The 18911-nt window shown below is 41.6% G+C and overlaps 1 protein-coding gene across 2 annotated transcripts; it reads right to left on the bottom strand.

Moving 5' to 3' along the window:
- Positions 1-825: 825 nt before the first annotated feature.
- Positions 826-1985, bottom strand: LOC120456956. Of its 2 annotated transcripts, none has more exons than XM_039644103.1 (3): positions 1646-1985; positions 1441-1569; positions 826-1383 (listed from the first exon to the last, which is right to left on the bottom strand). In XM_039644103.1, the coding sequence occupies exon 3, from the start codon at positions 1229-1231 to the stop codon at positions 1079-1081; it is 153 nt and encodes a 50-aa protein (XP_039500037.1). In that variant the 5' UTR covers positions 1232-1383; positions 1441-1569; positions 1646-1985; the 3' UTR covers positions 826-1078. The 2 variants fall into 2 exon arrangements, 1 of the variants encoding a protein (XP_039500037.1); XR_005616891.1 differs by having other exon boundaries at positions 1230-1383; positions 1797-1985.
- Positions 1986-18911: the final 16926 nt, after the last annotated feature.

Raw genomic sequence — 18911 nt, 5'->3', positions numbered from 1 at the left:
TGAACTGGGATTTGGGGATTGCGCAAAAGTAACTGAGCAAATTTCCGCAGATAGCTGAGCTCGGAGCGGCTGCTGCTGTGCTGCCCGAAGATTTGCGAGCAACCAGACAAATTGAATGCTGATGCACGGAACCAGCGTCGGCGCGAAGGCCACCAAATGTTGGTTGATCCGGGGCGATGTGTGTTCCTTCTAAGTGGCCAGAGTGCGTTCATTTAAAAGGGTGCCTTTAAACTGCCACTATCTAGTGGGACATTGAAAACAGCGGAATCACATCTAACCACTGCTGTAGTTCAAAACGACAAACCTGCGACACATTTGTTCCCAGGGCAGTACATCAGGGAACGAGAAATTTCCGTTTCCGAAATATTGGTAGAATTTCGGAAAAAAATAAATTGAAAACACGGACAGTTTTTTGCGGTTTGTGGGCGTTAGAGTGGGCGTGGCTAGAGAAGAAGTTTACAAGACTAATAAAACTATGAAAAAATATCAAAGCATTTTTTAAAAGTGTGGGCATGGCAGCGTTGGGCGGTTTGTGGGCGTTAGAGTGGGCGTGGCAGCATTTGAAAACAAAACAAGCGCCCATGTATCTGGAATCTGCATGCTTAATCTCAACTTTATAGATTTAGGAGTTCCTGAGATCTAGGCGGTTATACGTACAGATGGACAGACGGACGGACTAAAATATTTTTCGACGAATCTAGTTTACTCTACAAGTAACGAATATAAAGACAGCTATCAAAGAAAATTCTAAAGTTCGTTTAAAGTGGCCCAGTCTCCCCGACAATGCTTTAATTCAATTTTTCCGCTGCTGTGTTAAAGCGTATCTGTAACAATTTTTGTTTATTTTCACTTTTCGCATTATTCTACGAAACCCATCCAAAGCCAGGCCTGTATTTCGCACTGTGAAATTAAGCGCGGACCGCAACTAATCCTATTTTAGTTTTATTGTTCACCATGGAACATGTTCCCATTTCGAATGCGATTTAATTTCATGTCAAACATAAGCTCTTTCCTTTCTTTTCGGCGATTTATGTATTGTTTGCCTCAAAATCGCACACGCACATCACTGTTCGACAAATTATTTATTTTGGCGTTCAAGTTCTGTTGTTTTTAATGCTTTGCATTTCACTTTTTTTTCGGTTTTGCGTTTGCCAATTGACGGCATTAGTGAAAAATCAATTGAGCGATGACAGCAATCAAAGCCGTAAGCCATAAAACCAAAACCGCACATCAGTTGTGACCCTTGTTGGTTGTTGTTTTAGGTAGTGTGTGTGTGTAGGTGGGTGTGTGCCGGAGTGGGTGTCTGAGCTGGAGCTCTTGCTGGTGTGAGTGCCATGAGCGAGTCTGGTTGCGCTGGGACTTATATGGCCTTAGACAGGCTCTCTGAAAATAAGAATTTTATTAAATTTAGCACTTTTCCAATTTATTATTGGGGGATACTTTGGATCCACTCCACCATTCAGTCGCGTGAGGACCACCGCACTGCAGTGGTCTCTCCTCACCCACGTCCGATGGCCATGGCACCTAGGGATGAGCAGCGCTCCACGTCTGCTTAGCATTTTCAGCCGGCTGCAATAAAAAAGAAATTAATTACGCACTTTCGGTTTCCATTCTCTAGCTTGTCATCGTCCAGTTTCTGTTTTACATATTTTCTCATGCACTTGGCAGTGCAGAAGCGGCGGGAAAGGGCCATTTGCATAGCGTTTTTCACTTTTTTATTGTCTGGTCGCGTTTTAGTTTCCGTTTCGGGTTGTAGTTTCGTTTTCTGTAGCTGCTTTTCTGTTCGCGGCTTTTACCAAAATACGTGCAACTATTTTTTATGTGCACTACTGACGATGTGGTCGAGCAAAATTCTGGCTGCATGTTGTCGAAAAAGTGTCTTATTTCAGTTAAATTGAATCAAGGGACAGTGTTGAAATCTTTCCAAATCGGCCTGCTGAGCGCTTGGATCAGGAGATATTTTTTTGCAGTTATTTGCTAGTTCTTATTCTATTAACTTATTTCAAGTAAATGAGAAACAAGTTTTACAGGCCCAAACTGTTTCTAAGCCCGCAACGAACTCTCATGCTTCACGCGTACTTAACATTAATTTCACTTTCTTCCGCACTCCCATAAACGCGCCCAGAAGGGAATGAACTTTAATGCCGTAGAAAAGGGGAGGGAAACAACTTTGATACCAACATAATTAGTCACGTAGTTGTTATGTTTGTTTTAATGCGACGACGTACGCGTTTATAATGCCCTATTATGAGAGTGTGGCAGATTCAGTCGCAGTTACATTCGCCGCAGCTGCAGATGTTATAAAATAAACAAATAATAGGCGGGGAGGAATTGCGCTAGCAAATGCCAATAACTTGTAATTAACGTTATTGCCCCACCGCAACGACCGTTCGGGCTAATGCATGTTGCGGCAAGAACAGTTGCTGCCGCCCATCCCAATTCGCAGCCAAAGCGGTCACAGGTCGAAAATTTCTCGAAATACTCGAAATTTTCATTACCATCTTCATAATGCCCCGCAGAACAATGCCAGTCGCTGATGTGGGAACCTCTGCGACAACACATCCGCTAAGTAGTCAGGAACGCGATTGTCTAGATCCGATCCACCAGATTGGAGCTACCACAGACTGAGGTCTCTCCCAAGCTCCAGATCCCAGGCAGATCCCCACAAGCAGATAGCGGGAAGATTTATGCACTCGCCAACACAGAACTTTCACGAAAGTTCGCCGACCACGGCCGCTGCCAGCAAACGTGAGCGGGCTTCTTAAGGCGCATGCGTGACCGACTATGCTGCTCATTGGGAGTGGGACCAGCCTGAAAGTAAAATTAGTGACTGCCATGAGAGGCGTGAAAATTGCCCTGACTTGCGGCACATTGAGCAGGGACCGGGTCCCAAAGGGATTCCAAACGCAGGTGCAGTTGCAGCTGAAGTCTGCCCCATGAAAGGCATTTGAATGCGGCAAGCTGAAACGGGCACGACAAGTACGGGGGCACGTAATATGTGTCGCTGGGGCAGGGAGATGGGCATAGAAGTTTGCTGCAGCCTGAGCGGGTTTGAAGAACTGCTCTGACCTTGTGCCAGAAAATTAGTTTGAGGCTTTCCCCAACTGCATAGCAGTATTTAACTATAATTAAATAGCGACTCTTTGAATACTCCAGCTGTCAGAACAGAGACCGGCTAACATAAGTATGCACCCGGACAAACACACCCGGGCTGAAACTGGGCTCTTGCAGTGAAACAGTGTAAAACCAGCACCGACAGAGAGAAGAAGAAGCGTTTTCCGTGATTCAGTCTTCGTAAAGCTTTATGTGGTAATTGATTCTTTGGGGCAGTGTTTTTTTGAGTGAATGCCGGGCTAACTGTGCCCAAGCGTAGACTGAGGCCCAAGAGACTTGCTGCTGACGGCAGCTTTGTGCCGATGCTTTCAAATGGGCGAAAGCTGAATGGCATTTTGGCCATTTTCACCCACGACCGCGCTGACGACGCTTGTCAAATGTAGTTTAGGAAACGAAAGAAGCTACCACCTCGCCGCTGGTTGGCCTTTTATGAAAAGACTGCAATTAAAATGCTCGGCGCACATTTACTTTAGAGATCTGCTCGGCGCCAAACGCAAATATAAAACTCCGCCGTCTAACTTGGCCATTTGACTGGTTCGAGGACTGTGTGCAAAAGGAATTCAATGCTCGTCTGAATAACTAAATCGCTTTAGTCCATCTCGACGGCGGAGCAGGGGCCTTCCACGTGGTCTGAATCCGACGTATTTCGAGCGGCAAGTTAGGGAAAGTGTCTCGTTTGCCCACTTAGGTAGTGAAATAATTTTGGTAATCGAAAGTTGCGACTCACACTTAACAACACGGCCGAGGCCGGAATGGGCCAAATCAGCGGCAAAAAAGCCAAACAATACGCGGCGCTCATAAAAAGGCTATAAAAAAGTGACATTTTGGCCAGAAGCTATTGGCATAAACACAGTCGAGAAAAAAGTCAACAAGCGTCTGCGATAAGCGTTGGGGGCGGGTCAAAATCAAATCACGGCCAAAGTGGAAAACAACAACGCCGGAGCAGCATTATTGACAATTTACGTGGACTTGTCTATGTCACTCGGATATTGGGCAAGTCTCCATTTTCCTTTTTTCCCCCGGTCCAGACCAGACCACTGCCGACTGTTGCTTTGGTCGCTGTCTGTTGCCCCCGGTTGTTGGTTGTTTATTGTCCGTGGTTGGCGGCTTATTGGTATTGGGCTTGGTGTCTTTGCCCACACGCAACGTGCAAATAAATTGGAGTGCGTGCGAGCCGAATGCCTTTGCTTGCTGTTTGTGTTCTGGGCCAAAAAAGTGCTTTATAAGTGGCACTCCGTCAAATCAAAATCAGCTGATTCAGCAAAATGAAAGTAGTTCGTTCTACGCACGGCGCTATTTAATTTGATGTCCAAATGAAAGCATAATTACACGACCAGTAACAAAAGTCGCTCGTCACATTCCGCTTAAATCCGACAACTGCACGAGGCAATGAGTCTTGTAGCAAATGCGAATTTTGCAGAATTGCCATGGCAACCAAGAATAATACATAATTATTTTATCAAAGTCTTAAAGTAATATACTTTACTTACTTTTGTTCCAAATACGAAATATAATTGCGCATAAAAAAAACCCTGCAAACAATTTTATTTCTTCAGACGGGTATTACCTAAGAGGTACAAACGTGAAATTATGTGCTGTCATTCGATGGGTGTTTTAAAAGAACTTAAATTTTTTTTTTTTTTTACTTATATACCTTCACTTGCTTTGACAACAGCGGAAGGGTATAGTCGAGTTCCCCGACTATACCCGTTACTCAGCTAGTGGAAGTACGAAGGAGACTCTTCAACACTGACAGTTTTTGTTAGCTTGTGGGCGTTAGAGTGTGCGTAGCATAAAGATGTTTTGCAAATCGGGAGATATTTACAAGACCAACAAAAATATAAAAAATATCAAAACATTTTTCAAAATTGTGGACATGGCACGTTTGGGCGGATTGTGGGCGTGGAAAAATATTTTTTTGGTAATTCGATAGAAATTTACAACACTAATAAAAAACAAGAGAGAACGCTATAGTCGAGTTCCCCGACTATCTGATACCCGTTACTCAGATAGTGGAAGTCCGAAGGAGAGTCTTCAACACTGACAGTTTTTGGCGGTTTGTGGGCGTTAGAGTGGGCGTGGCAAAAAGTTTTTTTGGCAAATCGATAGAAATTTACAAGACTAATACAAAAATGAAAAAATATATAAACATTTTTCAAAAGTGTGGGCGTGGCAGCTTCGGGCGGTTTGTGGGCGTTAGAGTGGGCGTGGCAAAACATTTTTTGGCAAATCGATAGAAATTTACAAGACCAATACAAAAATGAAAAAATATCAAAACATTTTTCAAAAGTGTTGGCGTGCCAGTTTTGGGCGGTTTGTGGGCGTTAGAGTGGGCGTGGCAACATGAATCGACAAACTTGCGCTGCTTCTATGTCTCTGGAGTCTGTATGCTTAATCTCAACTTTCTAGCTTTTGTAGTTCCTGAGATCTCAGCGTTCATACGGACGGACAGACGGGCGGACAGACGGACAGACGGACAGACGGACGGACAGACGGACATGGCCAAATCGATTCGGCTATTGATCCTGATCAAGAATATATATACTTTATATGGTCGGAAGCGCTTCCTTCTGCCTGTTACATACTTTTCAACGAATCTAGTATACCCTTTTACTCTACCAGTAACGAGTATAAATATCAAAACTATTTTCAAAAGTGTGGGCGTGGCAGCTTTGGGTGGTTTTTGGGCGTTAGAGTGGGAGTGGCTGCAAGAAACTTTCGCTGCGTCTCTGAAGTATGTATGCTAAATCTAAACTTTCTAGCCTTTTATAGTTTCTGAGATCTCGACGTTCATACGGACAGACGGACGGACTATTGATCCTAATCAAGAATATATACACTTTATATGGTCGGAACGAATCTAGTATACCCTTTTACTATACGAGTAACGGGTATACAAATATATTGCGCATCTGATATATTAAAAAGCGCAATACTTTCTTAATCGTTTGCTTATGTCGCGACATGTCGGTCAGGTTTGCAGAGAAGTATTAAAGCTTTGAGCCTTGGGAACTTCGGTCTCATTTAGTGTAAAGTTTTAAGTTAATATGACATAATTTTAAACAGAAATGTAGATTTCTTTCTTAAGTTGTTATTCTATGTTATACAGAGTTCTTTATGCATATCTTGTAAAATATAATTGGAGCAGACAAAAAGAAAAATAAGTTTATCATTTAACATGTCCCATGAGCTACATTTCTATAGTTTTCTCCTTTCATTCTGATTTTCTTAGTCGTCTTTTTACATCAAGTCTTTTAGAAAGACAAATTCAAAAAGTACATAGTCTAGCAGGGAACGTCCGCGTTAAAGACAGTAAACAAAGTGTTAGAAAATGACAGAAAATAAAAGAATAATAAAAAAAAATTGCTCAGTCTGAACCTCGGTCTGTTTCTCCTTTGACTGCTTACACAAAGCCGTGCTTTGTGAACACAGTTTATTTTAGTCAATCGGCAGCTGCCTGATAAATTGACCCAGAAAATGCGTAGCAAAGTAATACAAAATGTAACGGACACAAGAAATATCAATCGACATCCATATAAGTACATATCTGGTTTTTGTCACACATGCTGCAAGTGTACCTTCACAATTCGAATTTTTTATAACACAAGCCAAACTAAGCGTTTATCTTTTAATATTTAAATAAATCTGAATTTATTGTTTCTACAATTAAATTTTGTTTTTTTTTTTTTAATTTAAGAAATGCTGTATCATTTTTGTAATCCCTTGAGAAGGATATTACCTGTTAGGTAAAAACTTGCACTGTCCGAAAAATGTCCTTTTTTGTTATCCAAACTGAATTATATTATATTTTTAACTTGAAAAATTAGAACTTAGAACTTATTGGGAACTCTATACTTGACTGTCATATACCAGTTACTCAGTTAAAGGAAGAGCAACGGTTGAATATGTAAATGTATTTATAGATCGTTGCTAATGACTAAATTGTGTATAGGGCAAGAATTTGCTGTAGTCTTGCTGCATGCTAAAGCTTTAAATTTCTCGATCTCAGGAACTGTATAAGCTACAGTATTGAGATTAAGCATGCATATCTCAGAGACATAGACGCAGCTCAAGCTTGCTTCCAAATAGTGACACGCCAGCACTTTTAAAAAGATATTTTGATATTTTATCATTATACCCGTTACTCGTAGAGTAAAAGGGCATACTAGATTCGTTGAAAAGTATGTAACATATTCTTGATCAAGATCCATAGCCGAATAGATCTGTCCATGTCCGTCCGTATGAACGCTAAGATCTCAGGAACTACAAAAGCTAGAAAGTTGAGATTAAGCATACAGACTCCAGAGGCATAGACGCAGCGTAAGTTTGTTCATGTTGCTACGCCCACAAACCGCCCAAAACTGCCACGCCCACACTTTTGAAAAATGTTTTGATATTTTTTCATATTCCTATTAGTATTGTAAATTTCTATCGATCTGCAGAAAAACTTTTTGCCACTCCCACTCTAAAGCACACAAACCGCCAAAAAATGTCAGTGTTGAAGACCCTCTTTCGCACGTCCAATAGCTGAGTAAGGGGTATCATATAGTCGGGGAACTCGAATATAGATTTCTCTCTTGTTTTTGTTTAGAGTACTATATATGCATTAGATCAAATAGGTAATGATTAGATTGTTTTTATAAATATCATTTAATATCATATTTAATATCATTTAGTAAGAACAATTGCGTGAATGAAATTCATTATGTTGTTAAAAAACCGACCATAATAAGCAACTCAATTATTATTCCATTTACCAATAGCTTTCTTTGTCCGTAAGCATAAGCTCATTAAAACTATCAAAATGACAAGCAGTCTTTTGGAATGACATTTTTTGACATATTTATGCACAAACGAACAAAGCATTGTTTAATTGTGTCATTGGAGTCATGTTTTTAACAAGGACAATCTTTCTTTGCAATATTAGGACCAAATTTATTTTGTACGTTAAACTAACACTCACATTAGAAAACTAGTTGTTGACCCAATAGTCACATAATGTCTATAAGCTCTTTCGCATGAAAAGTATGTTTTTATTATCCAGAAATAAAAAATTATTGCATTCTTTCTCTCAAATATCAAAAATTTATTTTAGATGATAATCAAAAACAAGAGAGAACGCTGTAGTCGAGTTCCCCGACTATCTGATACCCGTTACTCAGCTAGTAGAAGTGCGAAGGAGAAATTTTAAGACAAACAGTTTTCGGCGGCTTGTGAAAACATATCAACACATTTTTGAAAAGTGTGGACGTTGCAGTTCTGGGTCGTTTGTATTTTCACAATTTTATAACATAACAATTTCATAATATTTTTCAAAAATGTTGGCGTGGCAGTTTTGGGCGGTTTGTGGGCGTTAAAGTTAAAGTTCTTGAGATCTCGACTTTCATACGGACGCACAGACAGACGGACGGACGGACAGACAGACGGTCGATGGCCAGATCGACTTGGCTATTGATCCAGATAAAGAATATATATACTTTTTATGGTCGGAAACGCTTCCTTCTGCCTGTTACATACTTTTCAACTAATCTAGTATACCCTTTTACTCAACGAGTAACGGCTGTAAAAAGCGAAGCACGAACTGAAACTTTATTTTTAAGTATTTCTTTTTTGCCGGGCAGCTGAATTTTTCTCGTTGCTGACAGAAAACATATAAAGCCGAAAAAGAACAAACCATTGACAAAATAATTAATAAATAGCCCCACAGCGCTATCAAGAAGGACAGTCGCCTTGAAGTCGCCCAACAAAACTAATAAAAGACATATTTTCCCCTGATGGAGCGAAAAAGAAAATTATCCAGCCCGTTTGGCTTTTAAAAGACAGCAACGCGGCGGAAAACGCAGATGAAAGAACTACAAGGGGCTGCGAGAACATGAATAAATAAAAATAAGTGCACCATGCCCACTTAAGAGATGAGCATGCAATTTTAAATAAGAATTAAGAGCACAAAACTTTTCAACAAGCCAACGACGATGCAACGACACAAAAGTAGTAGTCCGCTGGAGAGGGGAGGCTGAAAATTCTTGCGTTTGAGGTATGTTCATGTTTCACTAGCCCATCGAACGGAACTTTTTCATTCGGTCACTACGGAGACAATAAGCAACTGCTTGTGGTCTGAAACCTCTAAACGAATTTTCAATTACAAAATTGATTACCATTGAAAATTGAGAATTAAGTACAGTTATGAGTTTTCAGCATAATTGCAGCTGATTTCGGTTGATTGGCGATCAAAGTGCACTGTCATTAGACGTAAGTTGGAGTAAGAGGCAATTGTTCTGCTGTATTTGCTTTGGGAATAATAAAATCCAAGCAGTCACTAGCGGACAAGCCGTCAGTTCGTTTTGGCCCCTGGAGAAGCAATCAAGCTGAACCACAGTGGAAAATGCTAGTAAGGTAACAAGACTGAAATCATTACTATATTTTTATGTGTATACAAATTTTTTGTACATGCTTTTCTTATAGAAAACAAGTCTTACTTACATCACGTTTAAGCCCAATTTTGTCCAAGAAAGAATTTAACATTTTATTTTCAAATGCAGCGTTACTGATATCTCTTTGATTATTAGAAATATATCAATTGAAAGGAGACTTCATGCAAATATCTTTAATACGGAAAGACTAGTTCGCGAACGGATGTGGATACTACTTGGGGTGTTCAAGGTAGAGATGGTCACGATTAAAGAACACCAAATATGTTGTTTGTGGATAATCCAAGTATATAAAACGTCATGATTAAATTAAAGTTAATTGGATGAGTCACTTTTTTGTTGATGTCATAAGATTTCATTTGGTAATAACATATACGTCAAAGCTCAGTAACCAATACTACAAGCTTAGTCCACTGTGCAATCGTCAGATTAATTTAATAGGATGTTTAAGTAGCATTATACAGTCCTAACCATCCTCTGTTGTGTTTGGAGGCCTAGGAGGCGGGCGCCTATCGACCATAGTCCAACGAACAAGGCTGAATTCGCTTTGCATTAATTCGTTTTGCTGTTGATTCTGTTTCGCACTGTTGACAAACTGAAAATGTTCAAGTATTGAATTTGGTTTATCATCAATTTTATTGTCACTAGGCATTTACGAGCGATTATTTCAGTTGTTGCCGGCATTTATCGTCCAGCTGTGACTCTAGTTGTTGCTGCTGCAGAGCACTATGGCTTCTATTGGGCCTATAGCATTTAATTTATAGTTTAGGCAAACGCCAGATTTGATTTATTGGTCAAGAGGCTATTGACCATTATGCTGAGCATATTATTTGGCTGTAATATACGTTGGAGTGAGCAATGATGCCCCTTTTGCTCCACATAAGAGCTCTGGTTCAATTACTACAATTATTGGAATTCCTTTGGAAACGGTTTTTTTCACAAATACCCGGCTAAAAGCCATAAATCAAACATCTCAGTGGGAGCAAGAACAGAGTAAATCCGATGCCTAAAACTCCTATTAACTGAAACAGCAATTAAATTCTTGCATGTGCGGATCTAAATTTAGTCAATTTTAGAATTATTAGAAACAAAATGTATTGCCGTATGTACTTCATAAATTATTTACTTAAGTATGTAATGATACATACATTACGGAGTATTTATCTACATACAATGACGTCACAGACCATTCCAAGCTTATCGAACCATACATGTTTAACCCTTAATATAAAAAGAGGAATGAGCTTCAAGTAAGTAGCCTGGCTCAATTCTAAGTTCTGAATACCTCAAACTGGTCGGAACGAAGCTCTCCACCACAAGCTCACTCGTTTGCCAGTCTTTTCAACTGCAGTGATTGTGGTTGCACATGTAGCCATTTGGGCTCAAAAACTTCAACCTCGTCATGAACAACCAAAACACACAGAAATGGCGCTGTAAGGGCATGAAGCAAATTTGAATGTATGCTCTTGCCATTTTATATAAGAATGTATATAGAACTTTGGAGCTTTTGAAAATTCAGTGGTTAGGACATGGAGCTTCAAATTTGCATAAATGTAATCAAAAGTCGACGTATCAGTATGCCTGGCTGGTAAAAAGTAAGTTTAATAAGTCGATTTTTTCTCTGTAAACACCGCAGAGAAGGTAAATTCTCAAAGCAAAAGGTAACTCGTGATATCTGCATCTGAGTCTCGGTCTATTGGCCAGAGGCTGCGAGTTACAGATGTATTTTGGCATATCAAACGAAAGCGATGTAAAAATCAAGTGACAATCGCACTCTCAAAAAAAAAAAATGCTCACGAATCTATCAAAACAGTCACGCTCACACTTTTGTTCCCAATTTTTACCGACATTCCAGAAAAGTTTTGAAATTTCTCGTTCGCACTAATACTATCTAAAATATGGGTTTCAGATTGTCGGGTAACTCGACTACCGCGTTATCTCTTGTTAATTTTCAATTTACTGTGTTGTTGCGTCTTTCTGTTCATATGAACGTACGAACGGAAAGATACTACTCGGTGGAAATTTAATTCGAAACACCCACAAAGCCCATACTATGTATCCATGCTGAAAGTAATCGTTAATGTGTAAATAGTGTGTTTTATTTACCTACGTTCCTGAAGTCGTTAAGTCCGGGGTATTGGAAATATGTTAAACGTTAACTAAAACTTCGTTTAGAGTGCCGTCTAGTTACTACATACTGAATCATTGAATTTTTGCTAGCTACAGCACCCTCTTTGCTGCTAGCATTTTATCAGATGTGTAGTAGTTTCGTCATTCGTGCATAGCGTTGTATCCTATATTAAATGTTCTTTGCTTAGTAACAAACTGTGATGTGTTTATGGAATCCTAGAATTGTCCACAGACAAGATCCCCCACGATATGTGTACATTCAAATCGTAGTAAATACAAGAGAGAACGCTATAGTCGAGATACCCGATTATCTGATACCCGTTACTCAGCTAGTGGTTGTGCGAAGGAGAAATTTCAACACTGACAGTTTTTGGCGGTTTGTGGGAGATAGAGTGGGCGTGGCAAAAAGATTTTTGGAAAATCATGGGAAATTTACAAGACTAATAAAAATGTAAAAAAATATAAAACGACTTCAAAAACGTGGCAGTTTTGGGCAGTTTTGGGCAGTTTGTGGTCGTTAGGGTGGGCGTGGCAAAAAGTTTTTTGGCAAATCGATAGAAATTTACAAGACTAATACAAAAATGAAAAAATATCAAAACATTTTTCAAAAGTGTGGGCGTGGCAGCTTTGGGCGGTTTGTGGGCGTTAGAGTGGGCGTGACAATAAGTTTTTTTGCAAATCGATAGAAATTTACAAAACCAATACAAAAATGAAAAACTGTCAGTGTTGAAGACCTCCTTCGCACTTTCACTAGCTGAGTAACGGGTATCAGATAGTCGGGGAACTCGACTACAGCGTTCTCTCTTGTTATACCCGTTACTCGTAGAGTAAAAGGGTATACTAGATTTGTTGAAAAGTATGTAACAGGCAGAAGGAAGCGTTTCCGACCATATAAAGTATATATATTTTTGATCAGGATCAATAGCCGAGTCGATCTGGCCATGTCCGTCTGTCCGTCCGTCTGTCCGTCCGTATGAACGTCGAGATCTCAGAAACTACAAAAGCTAGAAAGTTGCCACGCCCACTCTAACGCCCACAAACCGCCAAAAACTGCCACGCCAACACTTTTGAAAAATGTTTTGAAATTTTTTCATTTTTGTATTAGTCTTGTAATTTTCTATCGATTTATCAAAAAACTTTTTGCCACGCCCACTCTAACGCCCTCAAACCGCCCAAAGCTGCTACGCCCACACTTTTGAAAAATGTTTTGATATTTTTTCATTTTTATATTGGTCTTGTAAATTTCTATCGATTTGCCAAAAAACTTTTTGCCACGCCCACTCTAACGCCCACAAACCGCCAAAAACTGTCAGTGTTGAAATTTCTTCTTCGCACATCCACTAGCGGAGTAACGGGTATCAGATAGTCGGGGAACTCGACTATAGCGTTCTCTCTTGTTTTACACTCTAATTAATAAGCTCTTTGTAATTAAACCAGGGTAAACGAGTACTATGTTGTTAACCAATTTAAGGGTGTACCTGAACTGGATATATCTGCGTTCTAGGTGCGCCTCGGTAGCCCACAAGTTGGGCGCATGTGCAGCAGCAGCGGCAGTGGCATCTTAAACAACATCTGCCGTCGGCGGAATATACAGAGGAGTAGCTATAGCGATTGCCTCAGGAGGAGACTGTTAGCCCGATTATCGGCGAGTACTTCACTCCACTTGTGCTGTCTATCCAGACTCTTGCTGTCAGCATCTCCATTTGTCTGCAACTGGAATGGATTGCGCCGCGGTTGTGTGTCGCCATGGGGATCGATGTATTGAAGTGTATCATGGTCGATTCGAGTGCATTTCACTTCTCCTTCAACGCGTATTCTTGCTGGGTATTAAATCCATTGAGCACCGCAGATGGAGTTGGCAGTCGATGTTGCCTGTTGCTGTTTAACCATCATTTAACGTAAGCGGATTTATGCGAGACCCGTGACTGATTGACAGTGGGCCAGGTGGTCGCTTCATGCCTTGCTCTGTGGCTTGCATCTCATTAGCTCGGCTTGCCACCTATGCGATGACCCAGCATCTCCCACTTGCCTTAGAACTCCGCCGTTTCGGGTACCGAATGCTGTGTCAGCGTTTAAGCTTTGTGAGCCGCAGACCTAACGGAGCAGCCAGAGATGCGTATGTGATTCGTCTCTCGGGGTTCCCTTGTACTTGGGTGCGGTGCCGGAGCCCAAACTGCCGACCAAACGAATCAGACCAAATCAGTAATGCATTTTAAATGAACAACAATTCCACTTGACGCCTCTTTGGCTAGAAATCCAGTTACCAACCGTCCGTCCGAATGTTGAAGCCACGGAGGCGAGGGCAACGGTCTGGTCAACATGTTATTATTGACAAATGGAAATGTCAAAATGAAAAATTAACTGAAAATCAACAGCTAAAGCGGCAGCAGTTTCGGTTGAGGGGTCGCGCCAGCAAAAGGCTGCGAAGAGCGACCGACAATTGAAAATGTCAAAATTCACGAGCCCAGCCAAAGCGTGGAGAACAGCCATCCTCACAGCAAAACACTGTACAAAATTAATATTACATATAATTTAATTTTGAATGTTTAAGAAAATTATTTTAAGATATATATTCTTAATCCGTCTTTCTGTCGGTCCGTCTGTTGCTACGAAATTGTCTTTAGTTGTAATGCTTGCTGCATTTAACATCACCAACCCATTCTTATTAGAATATTTTGGATTATATATATACATATATCTATATATACAAAGATACTCCTATAGGAATCATTTTCAAATTACAATAAAAAACGTAATATTCTTTTTTAAATGTTCGGAAGTTAGATTCATATAGCTGTTGTAGAAACTTAGAATAAAAATACTGAAGATAACATACATATTTACTGGGCTTGGTCATTTCAATAAAGATCAGCTTACTTTAAAAAAAAAAAGCATTTTGTATATAACATGCCACAGCACATGCTGACCTTATTTACTACTAGCTAGAACATTTTTTAAAGTGAACCTTGGGTGACCGCGCGGGTGTAATAGAGCTGAACCCTCCTCCAGGACAGCATGTCACACGAGACGCGGTAGCAGCAGATGCAGCAGCGACGAGAGGCACACCATCGGGGCTCAACAGCAACAACCGCTTTTGCGGCGTTGCTGTCATCGATGGCCAACGATTGCCGACACTCGAGTGCCGCCGGCCCGCCGGTTCTGTTTTCGCCACCACTTGATAAATGATGAATTAATTGAGTATTGCCAAATGGCATAGTTTTTTGTAAAATGCCCTAAGTCAATGGGGAACATCTACAAACTAAGACAAGCATAAAACTTCATAAATGTAATGCAAGCCAGCTAAGTCCACTGTTATTATATAATTTAAAATCAATTGCTGACCTTAATTAAGAGCCAAATAGGAACTAGCACAGATCGAGCTTCTAATAAATAAAAATGACAAACTCTTACGTTACAGAGCATTTCGGGTTCGATTACAATGGACGAATACATATTTTTATGTAAATTGCTTTAAAACGTCATATTTCGTAACGGACGGCTTTTCCGGTCGCCTGTGGGCCGCAAGGACGTTGGTTGACACCAAAACGGCATACAATCTAAATTACGGGACTGACTGCGACAGAGCAACTAGTTTCTGAAATATCTTAGCGTCCCTGGGGTAATTAGTGAACTTGCAAGTGTAACTTAGCATTAGTTTGGTGTTGAGCTTGGGAGTACCAAACAAATTGTGCATAGTTGATAAGTGGGTAATGCGAGGAAATTGAAAGTATATGAAAGTGCCCCGGTCAGAGACATGGATAATGAGAAATTTCTATGCGAAATGATGTCGAAATTTCACTGTCGACTAAGACTACAGCGATAAATCAAATGGTTAGATCCGGAGTGAAGCAAAAAAAGCGATGATACGCAAATATTTGCATAACACTTGATGTTTTCGGTAAATGCCACAGCAGCACAAGCCGAAGCTTCGACGCTCTCCAAATTGTTGTATCCACACAGCCAGACCCTCATACTCACACTTCATTTAGCCAGATGTTGCACATCTAAACGGCAAGAGAAACACCAGAAGCAGCAACCTACTAAATGTTGCTTATTTTCACTGGCAAAATAAAATAAACACACATGGTAAATTGTTTAATTGAATTTACCGCAGATGCGCTTAAGTTGCTAGTAATTTAGCAAAACCATCCTTTCCCGTTCATACGTCTCCAGCTACATGTACATTTGTAACGGTAACTATAGCGTTGTGGAGTCTGTATCTCTATCCTCATCTGTATCTCGACCTCCATCTATATCTATTTCCGTAGGATACGGACTGGACTCCCCACCATATGGGCTTGATTGTCGTCGAAGTACAAATGGGGCAACAACGACAACAATGACAGCAGCCACCAGGATAAGAAGGGCACAGCTGTGGAGCCGTTGAATGTGTGTGCACTTTGAAAAGCCAGTGTGTCGTTCCTTCTGTAGCGATGCATTAAATTGAAAACGGAAAAGAAAGTGCTCCGCAGACGCCAGTTGGCTGGTCGCTTGGATTGCAATTGTTACTGGGTTCTAGATTTCTCGCAGGCCCAATTATGGTGCTACCACTGAGTGTGCTTTCGTTTCGCAATTGGCCAGCTACATATGTGGCCGAGCGCATTGCTCAAAGCCCGATAATGCTGTTGATATTTAAGATGCCTGCGAGGGACACAGCCTGGTGGCTGGATGTCAAAGGTCGCCGCCGTTTGCATACTCAGGAGTTGCACAAGCTTTCTGGCCTTTGTAATCTTAATTAATTTGTGGGGTGCATGGATTCTGCGGCGCCATTACTTAACAGCGCTTCATCGAGGGCCAGTTGACCCCTGAAATCACTTATTCGCTCGGCATATTCGACTTCAACGCAACTCACGACACTCATTTACCGCAGTTTGTGGCCCAATGCTCTTGGCTAAGAGCAAGAAACTTCAGCGCATGCGCAGCCGGCAAAGCAAACCAGCTCGCGATCTCTCTTTTGGGGCTCTCTCCTCTCTGCCTCGTCATCTTGACCATTTGGGGCCGTGTGTGTAAGTGTGTGTGACTCTTTGGTTTGAAGCGTCTACTTTTCTTTCGGGCCAACTTCTTGGACTTTCTTGGCAACATGTTTAAAAGTCTTTTGGAAGCGCCAGCCCAACGTTCAGTTCACTGTGAGCGCTTATAGCGTCTGGTGCGTTGCGACAGAAGATCGAGTACCGACAACCAACCAACCCGAAAAACACATCAAACAATCTACCGCAAGCCGAAACAACAAACAAACTAAAGGATATAATCCCAGAATTAAGCGAACTCGTGCAGTCATTTGGTGCAAAAGTTGTGCGTGCAATGGGCCGTGATTCGGATGTGGCACGATTTTAATTAAATCGCCAGTACTGAAAGAATTAAAACAAAACACAAAGAACGCATCACAGTTGAATTAAATTGCGCTGAACGGGAAACCCACAGACACGTCGTGTTGCACGGTTGATTCAGGTCCCGATTCAGGATCGCAGCCCATCCCATATTCATATTCGTATTCTTATTCATACTCGGTGTGCGCGTAATTCCTGTCGGCTGTCCTTGTCGTATTGTTTATGGATTTGTTGGTTTTTGGTTCCGCGAGTGTCCCTCTAACACGTAGCAGTGGCGTCAACAGGTAAGCCTTGCATTCAGCCGGGATTAACTTTGCTTAAACTGTCGAAACAACTATAGCGACAGCAGGCAATGGAGTGGGTGGAGTTTCTGTCCCTGTCCCTGTCCCTGCTCCTGTTCCTTCCTGATTTTGCTCCTGTTCCTGCATCCGCATCCACAGCCAAGTGGCGACAAAGCGGATTACCACGAAAATATTTACAAGTTTTAAATTGTTTATACCACCGACAGTGTCGGTGGTGTGTGTGTGTGTGTGTGTGTGTGTTATCCGGCATATTATTATTTATGCAATTGGGCATCGTAGTTGGCTAAATGGATCGGATCGAATCTGGTCGGATCTGAGCGACCACTTGTGGGCTGGAGAGCAGAGCCCCGGAGTGAGTGAAATTAAAACGTGTCTTTAATTAAGGAGTTGCACTGGGCCCCTTCTACTGGGTTTGGGAGAGCTGGCAAAGGGAAGAGAAGGGGTAACAAGAACGGGCGCACAAAAAGTCAACGGCAGCAGCGGTAACAGCATCGGACCGGCAACACCAACAAGAGCAGAAGAAACACATACACACGCATACAGTGGATTGAAAGCCACACACGTGTAAATGGAAACAAGTTGAAATGCCTCAGCTACATTTGGTCAAGTTTACATGAGGCAATGTACTTGGCAAGTGGCGAGAACTCTTTCCCCGGCCCCAGTACCCAGAAATTCAGCCGCAGATGGGAAGGCGAACAGGCGAGGCTATGTGATTTTAATGAAGTTCTAAAAACTCGGCATGCCAAACCTAAAACAAACATAAACTTCCTTGACGCTGGCCTACGATTGCATTATGGCTGCCACATACAGCAGCAACATCAGCAACAGTTGAGAGCCCAGCAAAGCAGGGCGAACAATGCCGCAATCTCTATAACATTTATGCAAGCATTAGCAGGTTCCCATTCCATCTCCATCTCCATCCCATCCCATCCCCATCCCCATGCCCATAGCCATACCCATACCCATACCCATCCCCAGACCAAGTTTCCGTACCCCCTCCCCCCGTCCAGCAGCCCAGCTCCAGCAGCTGTCCGTTGGGCATGAGCCTGGTTAGTAAAGACTTAAGCTGACAGCAGCCACCGAGCGAAACGCAGAACAGTTTGAGTTACTTTCTACACAGCATTTTATCCGCTCGCCGCTGGGCGGTACTGGTAGTGGTACTAGTAGTGGTTCTGCTACCACTGGCTGGCTGAGATTAGTGCAGTTGCATCTGCAGTTGCCGTTGTTCTTATTGCGGTTTCTGTTACTGTTGCGGTTAAGTAAATAAAGCGGCGTGACTCCACGGCTCAGTCCAAGTCTCAGCCTTTTGCTTTTGCTTTTGCTTTGGCTTTGCTTTTCTCCAATTCTTGCTTAGTTTTCAGCTTGTCAGCCAAGAGACTGCGTTGCAAGAACTGTTTTGATGCTGCTGATGATGCATCTGTGACTGAATCTGAAATTATAGATGGGTATGATTTCAGCTGTACGCTTCCCGATGCCCGCTGCTTTCCAGCCCACTTGATATTGGATCTGGCCCAATTAGGGAGGTACTGGCTAACTGGCTGCCTCTTATGGGAGCAGAGCTGAAGAGTACCATTACGATATAATATTTTGAAGATGGGATCCTATGGGAT

Source organism: Drosophila santomea, chromosome 2L (assembly GCF_016746245.2).
Source record: "Drosophila santomea strain STO CAGO 1482 chromosome 2L, Prin_Dsan_1.1, whole genome shotgun sequence".
NCBI classification, from domain to species: domain Eukaryota; kingdom Metazoa; phylum Arthropoda; class Insecta; order Diptera; family Drosophilidae; genus Drosophila; species Drosophila santomea.
This window is presented reverse-complemented; position numbering and strand designations above follow the sequence as displayed.

Excerpts from the sequence above, each read along its gene's own strand:
- LOC120456956 (XM_039644103.1), bottom strand. The coding sequence starts at position 1,231 with ATGTGCGGTTTTGGTTTTATGGCTTACGGCTTTGATTGCTGTCATCGC.